General features: G+C 40.2%; 1 protein-coding gene across 2 annotated transcripts in view; it reads right to left on the reverse strand.

The window, feature by feature from the left end:
* Positions 1-4,069: 4,069 nt before the first annotated feature.
* CRCP (CGRP receptor component) overlaps positions 4,070-19,834 on the reverse strand; it is a 32,607-nt gene continuing 16,842 nt past the window's right edge. Inside the window, exons 5-6 of one of the 2 annotated variants that reach the window (XM_058164488.1) lie at positions 14,437-14,494; positions 4,070-4,788 (exon numbers count right to left, since the gene is read on the reverse strand). In XM_058164488.1, the coding sequence (XP_058020471.1) occupies positions 4,645-4,788; positions 14,437-14,494 (202 nt within the window). In that variant the 3' untranslated portion in view covers positions 4,070-4,644. The remainder of the gene's footprint in view (positions 4,789-14,436; positions 14,495-19,834) is intronic. The other variant, XM_058164489.1, reaches the window with a different exon arrangement.

The raw sequence follows: 19,834 nt of genomic DNA on the forward strand, positions 1-19,834 counted from the left end.
TGCTATGACATAAGAAAACAAAGAATAACAAGAAAAATGTTAAACTTCCAATTTTTTCAACATACAGTTATAAAATAAAATATACTCTTATTTTAATTTAAAAGAAAAGAGATACAAAACTAAATATATAAAGACATACATATCAAACAATGAAATAATAACATTAATGTATATATCATAATCTCTTAATCTGATAAAACATATAACCCATAAATGCATTATCAACTCTAAAAATATACATATTGCTAGATATTTCTATAATTTAAAAAATCTATAATTGAACATTCTCTGCTTTCAGATTAGACAAATACGTATTTCCATAATCAAAAGATATCAAATCCCAATATCAAAATTTCATTTTTCTCTTGAGTAAAAATTCCAAAAGTGGTTTCTAAGTAGACCACTTGTGAGGTTTCTGTGAATATAATCATATTTTTAAAAAGTATCTGTATATTCTCCCAAATAAGGCTATCCATAAATAAGCTGACAGTCAACATTTTTATACAATTTAATCTTTGTAACTGGCTTATCTGCACATGGCACATTTTTTCATGGCATTTTCATTAAAAATTTGAGGATTGGCTTACCTGTGGATGGGCTTATCCATGAGTATATTTGGTATGCTATTTTTTCCCCATACTGTTTAGATTACTCTATCATGTGCTGCGCTATGCTCTGAAAGCTTTAAATATTTATTTTGCCCCAAATAAATATCAAATGGTGCAATAAAATATTGACTTGGCAGAAGTTTCAATGAATACGATGACAAATTTCTAAGTAAGCATACATGAAGCTTAGCAGTTAATCACTTCCAAGTTCTTAAGCTCAACATTTGGTATCTTAAGATGTATACAAAATATAATGATTAGGTTTAATTGACAAGAACTTGCCACAATTAAATGGTATATTAACATTTAAAACCATTCAAGTACATCCAAAAAGCTTATTGGTTTATGAAGAATAAAGTATGAGATTAATCATCTAACAGAAGTTATTGTTAAGAGTCAAATGGTTTTTCAGATGTTTGTAGGGAAGGAACATAAATGCCATTCCTAAAGATGTAAAAAATTTTGCCAATCTGAACTCAGAATTATTCTAGTGTTAAAGCCATTAGTCATGAGAATGGATCTCTATTTGATAGAGGTGGGATTTTTTGTGTGGGGAAAAAATCTGTTTAAAATATAAGGCTTTCAGCCCAAGAATCTTAAAAATGAGTTGGTTCACAGATGTTAAATGAGTATAGCTTTAAAAGAGAGCCAATATAGTACAATGATCATTATACTGGAAAAATCCATCTTGGTCATTATACTGGAAAAATCCATCTTTAGCTATGGAAACTCAGAATGATTTTAGGCCAATCATTATTTCAAACCCAGCCTATCTCACAAATACTAATTATATCAATAGGATTTTTGTACAAAAATATTTTGTACATACATATTTTTGCTTATATCCCATCTTTCTTTCAGGAGTTCAAGACAATGTATACTTCCTTCTTCAGTTTTGCCCGACAAGCTTGTGAACTAGGGGAAGTAATAATTCAGTGAGTATATCAATCTAATTTATAAATGCATATATGTTATTGACTTAACCTTAACTGGTTGAGTTGGTAAAGTATCTTAGGAGCCACAATGGCAAAAAAAAATCAGGAGCCCACCTAGCAACTTTTCTAACTTTTAATTTGTATTTTGTGAGCTGTAGCTTAAGTATATAGGTGGTCTTTGACTTACAATCATTCATTTAGCAATTGTTTGAAGTTATAGCGGCGCTGAAAAAAGTGACTTACAACCAGTCTTCGTACTTACATCCCTTGCAGAATCACCCTGGTCATATGATCAAATTTTGGGCACCTGATGACCAATATGTATTTATTATGGTTGGAGTGTAGCCAGGATAATCATTTGTGATCTTCCCAGCTGGTTTCCAAAAAGCAAAGTCAATGGGGAAGATGGATTCACTTAACAAGCTTACGCCAAATACCTGACCTTCGGACCTTCCGCCGCGAACTGAAGACACATCTTTTCATTCGCGCGGGGCTGGCTTAAATTTTAAATTTTAAATTACATAAATTTTATCGATTTTAAATTTTTTACTAATTTTAAATGGGGTTTTGGTTTTTATAAATTTTTAATGTTCTAGGCTAATTATAATAAGTTTTTTAACTTGCATTTTAAATTGTATACTGTAGTGTCTGTATTTTATTGTTGCCTGTACACCACAATTGCATCATTCGCCTAACAATTGCAATGATTCACTTATCGATCATGGCAAAATTCGACTCAACTCACTTGCTTGGCAATGGAAATTCTGATCCCAATTGTGGTCATAAGCCAAGAATTGTTTGTATCTCTTAATAAAAAATGTCAGAAAAGTTCTTATCAGACTTCTGATTTTTTTGGGGGGGTGGGGGGAGCACCACAGACTTAACAAGTATGCAAGGAGCAGAGCTTCAAACATACAGTCTTGGCTGTCCTCTTTTGACTTTTTAAACAACCCCTCACCCAAATGGATACCCTTAAATCAGGATTTACAATGTTTTCGTTTTGACTTAAATGGTCAACCACACCACAATTTCTTCTGGCTACTGTTGTTAGAGGTGGACTCAAGGGTTTCATGTATTCTCCCACTACCACTAACTATCAAGTCATCGTGCATATGTTGTTTGAATCTGCCCAATTTAAAGGTATTAACAAACCATGCAGCCTCTGTGGATTTGAAGCCCTGAACTGGTGAAGGAGACTCTTCTCCATATGCGCGTTTCCAAGTTAACAGAACAGAAAGCAAGGGCAGAACTCCTTACGTACAAATCTTTTCATCTTCTGGCAGAAGATGCATATAGGAGCTTTGAACAAGGACTGAGTTATTTTAGGGAATTGCTTGCCTGCAGCTGTAATCATTCACCACCCAGCACTGAAAGTATTGCCTGCCTAAACAAAGACTATTTATCTCAAATTAAAACACACTTCTGCTTATTTTTCCTATGTGTTTTTTTATATACTTTTCAAAAACCTAAAACACACGTTCCAAAAATTGATGGTGTTCTACCAGTAATACAGAGGATTTAAGTAGATGGTCAACATTGCGTTGGAAAGGTTGGTCAGACATTCCCATTTTAGTTATATGTGCATAAAGTAATGCATAAAGCAGGTCTCTTGTTCTTTAGACTTGATATGTCCAAGCAAGCAAGGAATCCAGAATTTGGAAAATCTAAGGAGGAAGGTGCCCAGGACATTCAGAAACAGAATATGGCAAAGCTACTTGATGTTCTCCAGATGTTTTGGACTACAATTCCTTCTTGCCATTGATTACTGGATTCTTTCAAATATTGGGAAGATACAAGACTACTAGACAGATGTTTGGAGGTAGAACGTGAAAAGTGAGGGAGGAAGACAAAGGGGCACTGACTAAACAATATGCATTTAGGTTTCCTTAGCAATTGGCTGTTTGCCCAACAAACTAATCCTAGACCATGGTTTATATCTGCCAAAAGGATACAGGACATGTTACGGCTAAGAACTAAGTGCGAGTAGACCCAATGAAGAGTGAAGGCCTCAGCTGAGAAACAAAGAAAAGAAAAACATATGGGCAATCCTTGACTTATGACAGGTTGCTAAGCAACCATTCGAAATTTATGACCAACCTGAAAAAGGAGCTTAACAACCCAAATTCAAAGTTCCAATGATTGAGCCCCCCTGTGACCACATGACAACTTTGGCAATATGGCCGTATTCATGGCCATTTGCAGCATCCTATGATCACATGAAAGCCAGTTTTACAACAGTTCTGGCCAAAATTGGCACATTTAGTTTTTGGCAAAACCTCACCCATAGTGAACCATTGGATTGTTTAACAACCATGGATTCACTTAATTACCATAGATTTGTTTTACAAATACAGTGCTTTGCTTAACAACTGCTGCAAAAAGGTTGTAAAATTGGGTCAGTCATGTGACTGACCCATTGTGTGACTGTTACGACATACAACCGTAATGGATAGGCCAGGGGTCTGCAAACCTGGCTCTTTTAAGACTTGTGGACTTCAACTCCCAGAGTTCCTCAGCCAGCAAAGCTGGCTGAGGAACTCTGGGAGTTGAAGTCCACAAGTCTTAAAAGAGCCAAGTTTGCAGACCTCTGGGATAGGCCATTGTTAACCTATTAATGATCTGCTACTTTATATGTGATACCCTTTAGTAATAACAGGAAAACTGGAATGCACTTTCCTAATAAATGAACAAGTCCATAATGCCAACGTCTGTGCTATTGATGTGTAAAACTTTCCAGGTAGATAAGCATGAAAATTGTGAAGCCAACTATAGCATCTGCTTTGGGATGATCTCAGATTCATATTGCAGTAGAGAAGCATGAAAATTGTGAAGTCAACAGTAGCATTTGCCCTGGGATGAACTTTGATTCATGTTGCATTTACAATACACAAAACGTAAAAACAAACAGTGATCCCCCTCCCTTAAAAGTTTATACTGTAAATAATTCTCCTGTGGTGTACAAACAACTGAAAAACATAGTGACAACACTACATAGTCATCATGGAAACAGTGGGAAATCTGCAGATTCTCATAGCAAATGATGAGTTTGGCCAACTCTTCCTGATGCTAAAAAGGGGAAGATGGTCTCCTGCAGTTCAAGTCTACGTCTGGCTCCCCTCCTCTTCCACAGCCATGGGTTGCTGCTCCTGCTCTTGTTCCGGGTCTCCAGGAAGCATGCTGGTGACTGTCTGGAGAAGGGATTCAATTTGCTCTTCTGTAAGCCTCTCTTCACTTTCTTCCACAATCTGCAAAGGACAATGATTTAGTATCTACCAGTATGTTCTGATCACCCTTTTACAGGCTAACTTCCAAGCTCCTTAGGGTGGACCTAACTCACAGAATTCCCAGCTGGTACAGCAAGAGAGTGTTCCTAAAACAATAAAGCCGGACATTATGCAGCAGAGGAACAAAAAACGACCAACTTTAACATTTAGCGAGGCTCAGCAAACCTAGGATAAAATGAAACCAATCGCTACAACTCAGAATACAGTCAACTAATCAGGTCTTCTAAAGAACTGGCACAAAGGCCTTACCTTCCCTGGTAAGGAAGGGCATTTCTACAGATAAAAGACTGTTGGCATTGATAAGAGCTTTCCCCATCTAGGCACTGATTGAATGCATTAGTCAAAGTTAGGTACTGTCAATATGTAGATACACCCTGGACTCAAATCTTATAATTGAATCATTTATCCTAATTTCTGGGTCTCCCACCAGCTCTATTGGCAGGAAGGCTGCACTGAACTTATTTGCAGACGTTTGCCCTTGTGGATCCAGGGAGGTAGACACTCTCGCTCATGTCCTCATACTGTGTCCATTTTAGGATGCCCCAGGATGTGCTATGATCTCCCCAGTAATTTCCAAATTTGAAGGTAACACTGACAAATTTTATGTTTATTACTTTTTAAGGGATGCTAGAACCACACTCAAGGATGCGGTGGCTCAGTGGCCAAGATGCTCGCTAAGCTTGTCAATCGAAAGGTCGGCAGTTCAGCGGTTTGAATCCCTACTGCCGCGTAATGGAGTGAGCTCCCGTTACTTGTCCCAGCTTCTGCCAACCTAGCAGTTCGAAAGCACATTAAAAAATGCAAGTAGAAAAATAGGGACCACTTTGGTGGGAAGGTAACAGCATTCCGTGCGCCTTTGGCGTTGAGTCACGCTGGCCACATGACCACGGAGACGTCTTCGGACAGCACTGGCTCTTTGGCTTTGAAACGGATGAGCACTGCCCCCTAGAGTTAGGAACGACTAGCACATATGTGCAAGGGGAACCTTTACCTTTAGACCCACTCTCACATATCACATACCCTCACCAAGTCATGCAACCATGCAAAGCCTTTAATTAAAGATATCATTTGATTGTCCCTATTGTTTCCCCCCCCAATAATGAATTGTTATATCAAACTATTTTTTTTACTGCAAAAGCAGATCAAGGATCATAATATAGGTATTTGATTTGATCCTAATTTTTGCTTTTTCCCCATCTCCTGCTTTTTAATATCCCATCCAACTGAGAGTTTTAGAGAATTCAGGAACTTCTTTGGCCATTGGACTGTTCAGGTTCAGCCTTGCTCTACTTGGGATGCAGCTTGAATTTACAGTGAAGCATTATTCCTTTTATGGAGCTTGACCTTGTAGTGATGAAACAGCTGAGATTTCCTAACGATGTTATAAACTATAGTATATTCCCAGAAACGTCATCCATGACAGATATGCTACAGATGAGGGCTCTGACTAAATACAGTCCACTGGAGAAAAAAAGAGCAATCTACTCCAGTGTTCTGTCAAGAAAATCATCGACGGCTCGTCATCGACAGCAGCTCGGGAGTTCACGGCTTCCATGACGGCCTTGGACCTGACTCAAGTAGTTGATGGCCCCACCCACACGGGGGGTGGTACACTCGATCTGATTTTTGTCTCTGGTCAGTGGTTGAGAGATCTGGACTTACAGGAAATAGTCATCGAACCTTTGTCATGGTCAGATCACTCTCTCCTTCGCCTGGACTTTCTGACCGCCATCCAACACCGCAGGGAGACGGAGCCGATGCGTTGGTTCCGTCCCAGGCGCCTGATGGACCCTGAGAGGTTCCGGACGGAGCTTGGGCCATTCCTGAGGGTCTGGCTCGCACGCCTGAGGAACTTGTTGCGCCTGGGAACGGGCCGCGCGGGGCCTTAGATCGTGTCGTGCCTTTGCGGCCTCTGACCCGCGCAGGTCCCAACCGCCCTTGGTTCTCCGAGGAGCTGAGGGGATGAAGCGCCGGAGAAGACGCCTAGAGAGCATTTGGAGGTCTAGCCGTTTGAGGCTGATCGACACTAGTGAAGTCCTATACTAGGACTTACCTAGTGGCATTGAGGGAAGCGAGGCGCTACGCCTCCCTCATTGCGCCGGCAGATAACCGCCCAGCCGCCTGTTCCGGTGACCTGCCCTCCTTCATCAGGGGAGCGGATGACCCGCTGCAGGGACGCTGAGGAGTTTAACGGTTATCTATACGATAAAATCGCTCAGCTGCGGACGGGTTGAACCAAAATTGCGGTGACCCTGGTGAGGTGCCCGAGGGTGGTCTTGGTGACATTGTCTGGGATGAGTTTGACCCTGTGGCTCCCGAGGACATGGACAGGTTGTTGGGTAGGCTGAATGCCACCACGTGTTTATTGGACCTGCCCTCCTGGCTGGTGCTGGCCACCAGGAGGTGACACGAGGCTGGCTCCAGGCGATTACGACCGCTTTTGGTGGAGGGTGTCTTCCGCCGCCTTGAAAGAGGCGGTGGTGAGACCTCCTTAAGAAGCCTTCCTGACCCGCTGTTTTAGGTAATTATCGTCTGGTCTCCAACCCGCCGCGGCAAGGTTGTAGAGAGTATGGTGGCATATCAGTTTCTACACCTGGATGAAACCGCTCTATCTAGACCTGCTCCAGTCCGGTTTCCGCCCGGTTACAGCACGGAGACGGCTTTGGTCGCAGGATGATCTCTGAGGGCCAGGGATAGGGTTGTTCCTCTGCCCTGGTCCTATTAGACCTCTCAGCGGCTTTCGATACCATCGACCATGGTATCCTGCTGCGCCGGTTGGAGGGATTGGGAGTGGAGGCACCGCTTATCGGTGGTTCTCTCCCATCTCCGGCCGGTCGCAGTCAGTGCTGACAGGGGGCAGAGGTCGGCCCGAGGTGCCTCACTTGTGGGTGCCGCAGGGTCGATCCTCTCGCCTTCTGTTTAACATCTACATGAAGCCGCTGGGTGAGATCATCAGTGGTTTCGCGTGAGGTATCAGCTGTATGCGGATGACACCCAGCTGTACTTTCCACACCGGACCACCCCAACGGTTATCAAGTGCTGTCCCGGTGTCTGGAGGCCGACGGGTCTGGATGGGGAGAAACAGGCTCAAGCTCAATCCTCCAAGACAGAGTGGCTGTGGATGCCGCATCCCGCACAGTCAGCTAGCCGGCTGACCATCGGTGGCGAGTCATTGGCCCCGGGAGGGGTGCGCAACTTAGGCGCCTCCTGGATGAACGGCTGTCTTTAGAAGACCATTTGACGGCCGCTCCAGGAGAGCTTTACCAGGTTCGCCTGGTACGCCAGTTGCGCCTTTCTGGACCGGGATGCCCTGTGCACGGTCACCACGCACTCGTGACGCCTCGCCTGGATTACTGCAATGCTCTCACATGGGGCTCCTTGAAGGGCATCCGAGGCTACAGTTAGTCCAGAATGCAGCTGCGCTGGATGATAGAGGGAGCCCTCGTGGCTCCCACATAACACCCATCCTGCGAGCTGCACTGGCTACCTGTGGTTTTCCGGCGCGCTCAAGGTGTTGGTGACCACCTTTAAAGCGCCCATGGCATAGGGCCGGGTTATTTACGGGACCGCCTACTGCTACCGAATACCTCTCATCGACCCGGCGCCTCACAGGAGGGACTCTCAGGGTGCCGCCAGCGAGGCAATGTCGCCTGGTGGCGCCCAGGAGGGCCTTCTGTGGGGCTCCCACCCTCTGGAACGAACTGCCCCCGGGACTTCGTCAACTTCCGGACCTTCGGACCTTCCGCCGTGAGCTCAAAACATACTTATTTCATTGCGCAGGACTGAGTTAGGTTTTAATTAATGGGTTTTAAGTGGGGTTTTATTTTTTATATTTTTAATTATTTTAATTGTTAGGCTTTATAATAAGTTTTTTAATTGTTTTTTTAGATTGTATTTATCTGTTTTTTAAATGCCTGTAAACCGCCCTGAGTCCTGTGGGAGATAGGGCGGTATATAAATTTGAACAATAAATAAATAAATAAATAAGTGGATGTCCACAACCAAGACATCATTAACACGATTTTGAAGCTTGGAAGGCATGAAACAAGCTACTGGGCAAGAGCTAAGAGCAAGGGCACTGGTGCTTATAATGTGTTGAATTAAAGCCAAAGGGAAGCCCAGCTGCTGACTGCCCAGAAGCAAAAGGAAAGGTTGAAGCTGCAAAGATATGTCTACCATTGGTCCATGGAATGTCAGACCATGAACTAAAGTAAAGTTGATGTCAGAACAGAAATGTCAAGAGTGAATATTCACATTCTTGAAATCAGCAAATTGAAGTGGACTGAAATGGGTCCCTTCACATCAGAAAAGCAATAGATCTTCAATTGTGGGTTACAATCTCATTGAAGAAATAAGGCTAGCTATTATTATTATTATTAAAATAATAATAATAATAATAATAATAATAATAATAATAATAATAATAATAATAATAATAATAATAATAATAATAATTTATTGTATCAAAGTCAGTGCTTGGATACAACCCTCCCCCAAATGGGAGATGATCTTAATTTGAATCAAAGGTAAGCCAATTATCAAATGATAAATCCCATATACCTTAAACCAAGATGCAGTGGAAATGGAAATCGAACAGTTCTATGGCAATTTGCAACACCATATCAAAAAAAAAGGCATAATTCTAATTACAGTGTAGAAATCTGAGATACTAAAGCTGCAAATAGTATCTGGATTGACAGGAAAAATTTGTCACGTATGAATGAAAGAGGCAGATAATTCTGCTAAGAAAATTAAATGTTTACAGCACTTACTCCAAGAACCTAAAACGTAACTCCACAGATGGCCATCATCAGATGGACAAGTCTGAAATCAAACTGACAACATATTCTAAAGGCAAAAATGAAGAAATTCTATGCTGCCAGCAAAAAACACGTTGTGGTGCTCACTGTGGCTCAGATCACATACTTCTTATTGCACAGTAGCATCTTAAACCAAAGAAAATAAATAAAACATCTGACTGGTATATCAATCTATTCGTTTTGGTATCGTGATGAAGGTAAAGACTAAATTTAATGGATTAGGTTTGGTAACTAGAGTGCCTGAAAAAAATCCATGGCCTTATTAACGATGAAGCAAAAAAACAACAACAACAAATAAACCCCAGAAATGCAAAAAAAGTTTCTGTTTTGCAATGAAAATAACTGAAAGCAGAAATAAACAGTACAAAAAATTGAGAATAATTAAACAGGAAAAGCAAGAGATATTTACAAAACGTAGAGAATTAAATATATTTGACAGACAACCCTAGTAAAATGATGTCCATCACAAAGAGTTAAAAAGCAACTGAATGACTGAGCAACATATCACTGTTCTAGGAGATTTATTTTTTCCTAACCATGCATATCGTTCTGCTGAAAACTATAAGAAATTTCTGATGCAAACCATCACCTATTAGATCTGCCTAAGAACAGCAAATAGAAATTCTTAGTCACACCATAAACCCAAATAAAATCCCTTCCTCTTTAAACAAACAACTTTGGTCACAGCTAATGCTCTTTATGGAGCTACTGCTCTTATCTCAGAGAAAAACAAACTTCCTCAAATGGAGGCTATGCTTTTGTGATCTTTAGCTTTTTGTAGCTATCAAAACGACTTAGATATTGGATCCTAAAAGAGGACATTTTACACCCTTGGCTTCAGTAGAGTTGTACTTTCCTATTCTGACAGTGTACAGTCTGAAGTCTTGGATTCATAGCTCCTGCTCAATTAGCGGGTGACAGTTGTGGCCAGGAGGGCCCTTGTACAATACAGATAGTCCTTGACTTATGATCACAATCGAGCCCCGAGTTTATGTTGCTAAGAGAGACATTTGCTAAGTGAGTTTTGCCCCATTTTACAACCTTTCTTGCCACAGTTGATAAGTAAATCACTGCAGATGTTTAGTTAGTAGAATAGAATAGAATAGAATAGAATAGAATAGAATAGAATAGAATAGAATAGAATAGAATAGAATAGAATAGAATTTATTGGCCAAGTGTGATTGGACACACAAGGAATTTGTTTTGGTGCATACGCTCTCAGTGTACATAAAAGAAAAAGAAAAAAAATACCTTCATCAAGGTGCAACATTTACAACACAAATGATGGTCATAGGGTACAATTTAACCCTTAATGATAGCAACAAAAAGTTAGTCATACAGTCATAAGTGGAAAGAGATTGGTGGTGGAAACGATGAGAAGAAGTAACACGGTTGTTAAGTAAATCTGGTCTCCCCATTGACTTTGCTTGTCAGAAGGTCGCAAAAGGGGATCACATGACTCTGGGATGCAATCTGTTTGAATTTTGATCATGTGACCATGGGGATGCTGCAAGAGTCATGTGAAAAATGGTCATAAGACACTTTTTTTCACTGATGTCATACCTTTGTGTGAAACAGCTAGCATGCTGCGATACTTTCAACACAAGTAGTCCTTGACTTACGACAGTTCATTTAGTGACCATTCAAAGTTACGATGGCACTGAAAAAAGTGACTGATGATCGTTTTTCATACTTACGACCGCTGCAGCATTCCCATGGTCACATGATCAACCTTCTGACAAGGAAAATCAACGGAGAAGCCAGATTCACTTAACAAATGTGTTACTAACTTAACAACTGCAGTGATTCACTTAACAACTGTGGCAAGGAAGTTGGTAAACTGGGGCAAAATTCATTTAGCAATGGTCTCACTCAGCAAGAGAAATGTTGGGCTCAATTGTGGTTGTATGCCAAGGACTTCCTGTATTATTGAATAACAACTTCTGCCTATCCCAGGATCTTGGGAAGAACTCAACAGGTGGATAAAAGTGCCAAATTCAATCTAAACATCTGGCTGACTGTACAACAAACCATAATAATAATAACAAATTCCTCAGTAAGTAAAGATTATTTTTGAGCTAAGCAGATAGAAATGATTGTTTTTCCCTACTTAAACTTTTAAATACTTGAAAGACAGTAAAAAAGATACAATAATTTAAAAAATGAAGTTACCCAGGTGAAACCCATTGTAATATTGAATTATTTTCACCTATTTCAGTTAAAATCAGCAGCCTTGACCGTGTATCTAGGAAATATTTTGCAATCAAAATATTTTTCTGGAGGGGATTAAGCTGAGAGTGCTCTCTTGTTTTATTTTCTATCTCCTGTAAACTAATAGACTTCCTTAAACATGGAATAAAGCAGATGGAGAGCTTGCCTTTTTGCTAAATCAATGACCTAAGAACTCCCACATCTTCCGCGAGAGCAGGCGCCACCTCAGAACATTTGCTTCAGCTATTCATTTTCTTCTAAAATGAAAATTTTATTTGCTCAGGGAATCTGCAGCTCTCAAGTCAATGTATCAGTCAATATCCATTTATTATGCAGTTCTCAGAGGTTTGTTAGCAGGGAATGACGCAGCCTGGAGAGGAAGTGGAAGGGGGTGGGAGAGATAGAAAGTAAGCAGAGAATATTGAGAGAAAGTGACCACGGAGTGCTGGAGATCTTGATTAAAGGAAAGGAGATAAGGGAAACTTACCTAGTTGACTGGGTATTTCGAACTTTGCACCTTTTAATAATTCAGAATAATGGTAAATAGGAATCTGTGATCAGAGAAGCTAATGGGAAAAGGAACTGTATGACTTTTTAAAAAAGAAAGTATTTAAAAATGGGGATTGCCAGAAAAGCATAAAGTGTCTATTTTCCTCCTCAGAGCTAGTAGATGCAAGTTCAATGTAAAGAAGAGCAATAAAAATGATGAGGGGCGTGGAGGCTAAAGTTTAGGAAGAATAGATGAAGGAGCTTGTCATGTTTAGCCTAAGTGAAGATGGAATAACAGGTAACACAGGAACAGCAGAGCTAAAGTCATATTTTTTCTCACGCTTTTTCAATGACAAAAGAACTAGACAACTGTACAGGACCACAATTAGAGTGGGACCATGTTTATATTTACTGTAAAGGTAAAGTTTCCCCTTGCACATACGTGCTAGTCGTTCCCAACTCTACGGGGCGGTGCTCATCTCCGTTTCAAAGCCAAAGAGCCAGCGCTGTCTGAAGACGGACTCCGTGGTCATGTGGCCAGCATGACTAAATGCCAAAGGTGCACGGAACACTGTTACCTTCTGACCAAATGTGGTCCCTATTTTTCTACTTGCATTTTTTACATGCTTTCGAACTGCTAAATTGCAGAAGCTGGGACAAGTAAAGGGAGCTCACCCCATTACTTGGCACTAGGGATTCGAACTGCCGACCTTTAGATCAACAACCTCAGTGTCTTACTTTGCATGAGTTTAAAGCTCCAGGGATCAGACGAAATGAAGAACATGAAAGAACTTTCTGATGGCCTGGTCAAATGTTTATAAATTACCTTGAGAAAACCAGGAGAACCAGAGAAATACCAAGAGGATAAGATTCCCATCTTTAAAAAAAGAACAAAGGAGGATCTAGGAAATTACAGACCAGCTAGCAGAATATCAAACTAGACAGATTCTAGACCAAATAAATGAAGAGATCATTCCGTAAAAATTTTAAAATGTGCTAGCTACCATAAAATAGCAGTATCTCACTTTTATCAGACAACTTTCAGAGATGGTAGAGTTTCAGAGTTGTACGTATAGTATACCTTGATTTCAACAAAAATGGGGCAAAGCATCCCACAAAATTTGGATTAAGTTAGTAAAGTATGGACTTGATGACATGTTAATTAATTGAACACATAGGTGGTTTAAAACTGGCTGTCAGAACCAACCTGACTTCTAGATACATTGCTCTCCATGACGACCTGATTTTATTGTACATATTTCGTGCATTTCGAAGCATTCCATATTTGGATTCTGTTGTGTATAGGATACAAATTTCTCCTTACAAAACTAAGTAGCTATTTTGTAAGTTGGTATAAATGTCCAAAAAACCCAGTCTGCTCCTGACCATTTTATTTTTACAATTAATCTGGATATAATTACTTCGCTTTGTCATTCTTCTATGGATTCTTGTTTATTTCTTGACATTTATTTATTTAATTTATATGGCTACCCAAGTCATTCTCAGTGACTTGGGTAGCTTACACAATATATTTACATCTATTATAATAACTTACATTTCAGCCTTCTAATACAGGGGTCTCCAACCTTGGCAACTAAAAGCTTTGCTGGCTGAGGAATTCTGGGAGTTGAAGTCCACAAGTCTTCAAGTTGCCAAGGTTGGAGACACCTGTTCTAATACATTTCCAAGGCAGCTTACAATACATAATCGAAGAATAACAAACTGTGTATAATAAAATGAATACAAAATAACAGAATTCCAAAGTCTAACTCCTCCTGACAGCTGCTGTCCCTCCTTGGCTTTTCCCACCTTTGCCAGCTCTTCCATTGCAACCGGTGCAATGAGGCTCACATGACCTGGGTCCTGCTGTCCATGATTTCATTCCATCAAATGTATCTTTGTGCAGTTGCTGCTGCAACCGCTTCACAGCCAGAGTAAGCAATAAAACAGGCTGAGAATAAGAACAAAGGCAAGAAAAAGGATACTCAGACAAGAACTATATCAATCCCGCTACTATTGGAAAATTGAGAAATCTCCTTGACTAGTTTTCTATGTTCAAAGCAATGTTTCAGGTAGCTTTGTAACTTACCAGCTGGATTTCAACAGCAGTTGCAGGCCTGTGGTTGAGTAGTTGCAATTTTTCTGCCCTGTACCCAGGCAAAAGACACAAATACATATAATTTAGGGATTCTGGTCACAGGAATGAATCCACATCATAACAAAACCTTGTCCACAGAACATCCAATTTATTTCAGTGTCTTTCTTAAAGCCTGGCCTTAGAACTACAGCAGTCAGGAATGAAATAATTTGGGAGCTTGAAAATCGCCATTCCCACATCTGTAATCCATTGGAATTTACTGGTTTGTAGGTTTTAAAACCCTCAGTGACCTTTTGTTCAGGAACATCCACAACCCACTGCTCTTTCTGAACCCAGATTTCAAAAGCTTGTTTCCTTAGATGGTCCCAAAGGGCTGAAAACGTATTTTAAAATCCTGTGCGGCAGAATAAAACCATTAAGGGTCAGTTTCACATCCTTGGCTAGCAAGACAGGCAGAAAACAGGGATGTCAAATTTATTTGGGATCAACAGCTGGGTGAAATTTTATCACTTTTATGTAAAACAATTATTTAAATCAGTTTTTTCCCCCAACCATGAGTTAATTATAAAATTAAGTTCTTGTGAACAACATTTAAGCTAAATGAAAACATAACCCAGGATGAATTCATAATTACTACTATACTTGTATATGTCTGAGCTTTTTTAAAGGACAGAAAGGGAGTTCAGGAATTTAAATTATGGTGTAACAATCCAGAACAACCCAGAATAGAGATGAAATAGCAGAAAGAGATGCCCACAGAGGTGCTGGAAGGAAGTCAGGTGTATATTAGATCCACATTCTTCTAAATTGATTAAGATCTGTGGGGAGACAATGTGTGGTTGAATCTAAGAGATGGTACATTAATTCTTGAGTGAACTGATAGTCATGCCTGGGTTAGGGATGTAATGGTACATTTTCTTCTCAAGCACTCATTGCTGGACCAAACTATGTTGGGTAATTTCTGATACATCTCCAACTTTCCTTTTCTAAAGAAGGCATTTGAGATAGAAGTAGGGCTGCAACTTCAGACAGTCCTGATGAGAAGATTATTTGTATTCTTTCCAGTCTGATTCCAGGCCTTGGACAGTACTGAGATAACATGATTACACATATTGACTACCTATGATGGGAACATGATTTGGGATCTGCATCCATCCCCACCCAACCTTGATCTTTCAACAGCCGCAGGTATGTCCCAAAGTAATCTTTCTAGAATTATTTGATTAAAAATAAATGGTATCATTCTGCCCTGATTTTGGGGCTGAGAGTAGGAGACATAAAACTGATTCTCTTTCTAAACCTAGTTCTATTCCTCAGAGCTCAATTCTCTTCTCTCTTCTTGAGTGGGGTCAACTTTGACATGAGCCTCCAGGGCTACTGATTTTGGAAATCTTCCATCCTTGGTTCTAAATGGGGTTGCAGTGACTAGGCAAAACCAGTCATGGTCCCTGCTTGAAGAGTAACTCAGAAGGCATTTGAGATAGAAGTAGGGCTGCAACTTCAGACAGTCCTGATGAGAAGGTTATTTGTATTCTTTCCAGTCTGATTCCAGGCCTTGGACAGTACTGAGATAACATGATTACACATATTGACTACCTATGATGGGAACATGATTTGGGATCTGCATCCATCCCCACCCAACCTTGATCTTTCAACAGCCGCAGGTATGTCCCAAAGTAATCTTTCTAGAATTATTTGATTAAAAATAAATGGTATCATTCTGCCCTGATTTTGGGGCTGAGAGTAGGAGACATAAAACTGATTCTCTTTCTAAACCTAGTTCTATTCCTCAGAGCTCAATTCTCTTCTCTCTTCTTGAGTGGGGTCAACTTTGACATGAGCCCAGGGCTACTGATTTTGGAAATCTTCCATCCTTTATAAGGTAGGTAAATGAGGACCCAGATTGTTGGGGGGGCAATAAGTTGACTTTGTAAAAAATATACAAATAGAATGAGACTATTGCCTTATACACTGTAAGCCGCCCTGAGTCTTCGGAGAAGGGCGGGATATAAATGTAAACAAAAAAAAAAAAAAACTTCAGACGGTCCTGATGAGAAGGTTATTTGTATTCTTTCCAGTCTGATTCCAGGCCTTGGACAGTACTGAGATAACATGATTACACATATTGATGGGAACATGATTTGGGATCTGCATCCATCCCCACCCAACCTTGATCTTTCAACAGCCGCAGGTACCGTCCCAAAGTAATCTTTCTAGAATTATTTGATTAAAAATAAATGGTATCATTCTGCCCTGATTTCGGGGCTGAAAGTAGGAAACATAAAACTGATTCTCTTTCTAAACCTAGTTCTATTCCTCAGAGCTCAATTCTCTTCTCTCTTCTTGAGTGGGGTCAACTTTGACATGAGCCTCCAGGCCTACTGATTTTGGAAATCTTCCATCCTTGGTTCTAGATGGGGTTGCAGTGACTAGGCAAAACCAGTCATGGTCCCTGCTTGAAGAGTAACTCAGAAGGCCTTTGCAAAAATCCATTTTGTGTATTCATGGCTTGGTTATCTCAAATCTGAATTACTGTATCATATCCTACTTGGAATTGCTCCTGAAGATCACTTGAAAGAAATAGCTAGTTCAGAAGGAAGTAGCATTGGTAATTACGAGGACATGTTGATCCATGAAACACTGCTGCTATATGAATTGCATAGCAGACTTTTGAATACAATTCAAAGTGCTGGTCATATATATATATATATAAAAGCGAAATACCATTCATGCATCATCACAAAATCTCCAGAACCATAAGGCCTACAAACTTGAAATTTGCCATGTATGTTCCACTCGGCTTCTAGGTGCTCACTAAGGAAAGATTTTTCAAAATGACCATCAGAGCATTAGTATTTCCTATATTATGATTAACAGGCTCTGATACTAAGGAGTTCTACTCCTGCTCCCCATCTGAAATCTGTTCCAAATACAAAACACAAGCAGAGGAGAGAAGTTTCAGTTTTACTTTCACAGCAACAAGCAGGGGACAGGATAGGGAAGGCTTCTGTGGAGCAAGCCTGAGGGAGAGAAGGGGGTAGGATATGGGAGGCTTCTGTGGGGCAAGGCTGAAGGAGAGAAAGGGACAGGATAGGGGAGGCTTCTGTGGGGCAAGGCTGAGGGAGAGAAGGGGATAGGATAGGCTTCTGTAGGGCACGGCTGAGGGAGAGAAGGGGAGAGGAGAGGCCGATCGTAACTACTCATTAATTTTCAAACTGTAATTGTTGAGTTATCAAGTCCGATCACATAGTTTCATAGTGGAGTACAGGTATTCATCTAGTCACCTATAAAATCCTTCACTGCATAGGGCCTGGCTTGTCTTGGATGACCTTTTTTCATCAATAACATTTGACAGGGTCCAATCATTCAAGCAGTATTACTTTGTGGGACCCAGGAAATATGCCTTTTCTCTTACTATGCCTGTCTCTGGAACAGCATCTCCCCCCACCCCCTCAAAAAAAAATATGGATCCAATCCTGCTTGTCTCTGAAAATGTCTCTTCTCTCCACACAGGATTAAGAGATTATGAACTCTTCTTCTCAGTGCAATGTTTTAATTTTTTAGCTTATTATTTGCTGTTTTAAATTTTTTGTTAGCCAGCCTGAGTCACATGGCAAGTGGGTGGCCATATATTTTGAATTTATAAATAATAACATCAATCCCCCTGCTCTCTTCTAGCATCTTTAATAGATGAGCATCCAGCCTCTGTCTGGAGACTTCTAGCAAAGGAGAAGTAATCTTTTCACATGGCAGCTGAAGTTTACTCTGAATCTACTTTTTTGTAATTTTATTCTAATAGTTCTGGTCATACTCTCTGGGGCAATACAGAATAAATTCATTCCTTTTTTTCCTTCATATTTTTTAAGAATGTTACTGAACAGTATTTCTTCTGACTTGTCTTTTCCATAGGCCACACCCACACAGACCCTTTAACTAGGGAGTTTTGTTTCTAAGCCTCTCATTATCTAGTCATCTTCTGAACTCATTCCAATTTGTTTCTATTCTATACAGTGACAAGACAGTGACAAGCACATGGGATCTGACCAAGGCAAGACAGAACAGAAGAGTTATATCTTCTCTTCTGGACCCTGTGCTCCTATTATTGCAATCAAAAATAGCTTTTGCTTTTTTAGCAGGTGCCTCTCATTGCAATTTCCTTCTCGCTAATCTTGTGAATGCTACTACATTTTAGCTGCTCCGTTTTGGCCATCACTATATAATAAAACTCTGTGGAGGAAGCTATTCCTCTTTATATCTGTGTTTTCTGATTTCTAAGATGTTATTAGATAGTGTCAAAACCTGTTTTCATCTAACCTGTTTTCATCTACCTGGACATCTGGATTACCTCTGAAGTGCTGGAAGGACCGTCTATAAACATGACATGACAATTGAAGGCACAATGGTCTTTTTTTTTCTTTCCCTTCCTTCCTTCCTTCCTTCCTTCCTTCCTTCCTTCCTTCCTTCCTTCCTTCCTTCCTCCTTCCTTCCTTCCTTCCTTCCTTCCTTCCTTCCTTCCTTCCTTTCTTTCTTTCTGCTATATCAGCTATCTGGGGGAAAATTATTAATAGAAGAGAATTTTTGCAGCTCAGAGTTCAACTGTGGGATAGTATCATCATATGTTACCTAAAACATATGATTTTTATTCATAGGATTCATTACTTGGTAATGAAACGTCTGCAAGAAAATAACAAAGCTCCAAAAGCACCAAGGACCCCACAAGAATTACTTGCCTACCATAAAGAGTTGCTAAATAATATAAAGCACTATATACATCAACCTTCCCCAATCTGATCTCCTCCAGATGTATAGAGATTGCGGTGACCCACATTGCCAGCCAGCAAATAAAAATTATATAAAAATATTATTTTTTTAAAAAGGAAAAAAATGATGTATTTAAAGATCTGGTGAGAGCTGGCCTTCCTATATCAATTATATTGTCAATGGGCGCCATCTAGAGGTACCAACTACTAATTTATGCTCTATACAGAACCTGGATGACAGCCCTACATGTATAACTGAGCACTATAAACACAGATGGAGAATTCGCAGCCTCCAGATGTGATTCTCTGTAGCTCTTACGATCACTCAGCATTGGCCAAGCAAGCTGAGGCTTCTGGGAATTTTTGTTTTAGCAACACAAGTAGAACTATGGGTATCTAACTCGGTAAACGTGAAGGTATAACACAAAATGTTCTTCGATAGCACAGAATGCAAATCGAGAGCCCCCAACTTCAGCCATACGTTCTCTGGATGCCTTTACGCAGGCTCCTCCATCTGCTGGAGGTCAGAAGGATAACAAATGGCAATGTCTGTGATGATATAATTACACAAATTTCATGATTACTTGCAAGCATCAAGATGTGGGGCAGGTACTGAATCACAGCATTAA

The sequence above is a fragment of the Ahaetulla prasina genome, chromosome 1 (genome assembly GCF_028640845.1).
Source record: "Ahaetulla prasina isolate Xishuangbanna chromosome 1, ASM2864084v1, whole genome shotgun sequence".
NCBI classification, from domain to species: Eukaryota; Metazoa; Chordata; class Lepidosauria; order Squamata; family Colubridae; genus Ahaetulla; species Ahaetulla prasina.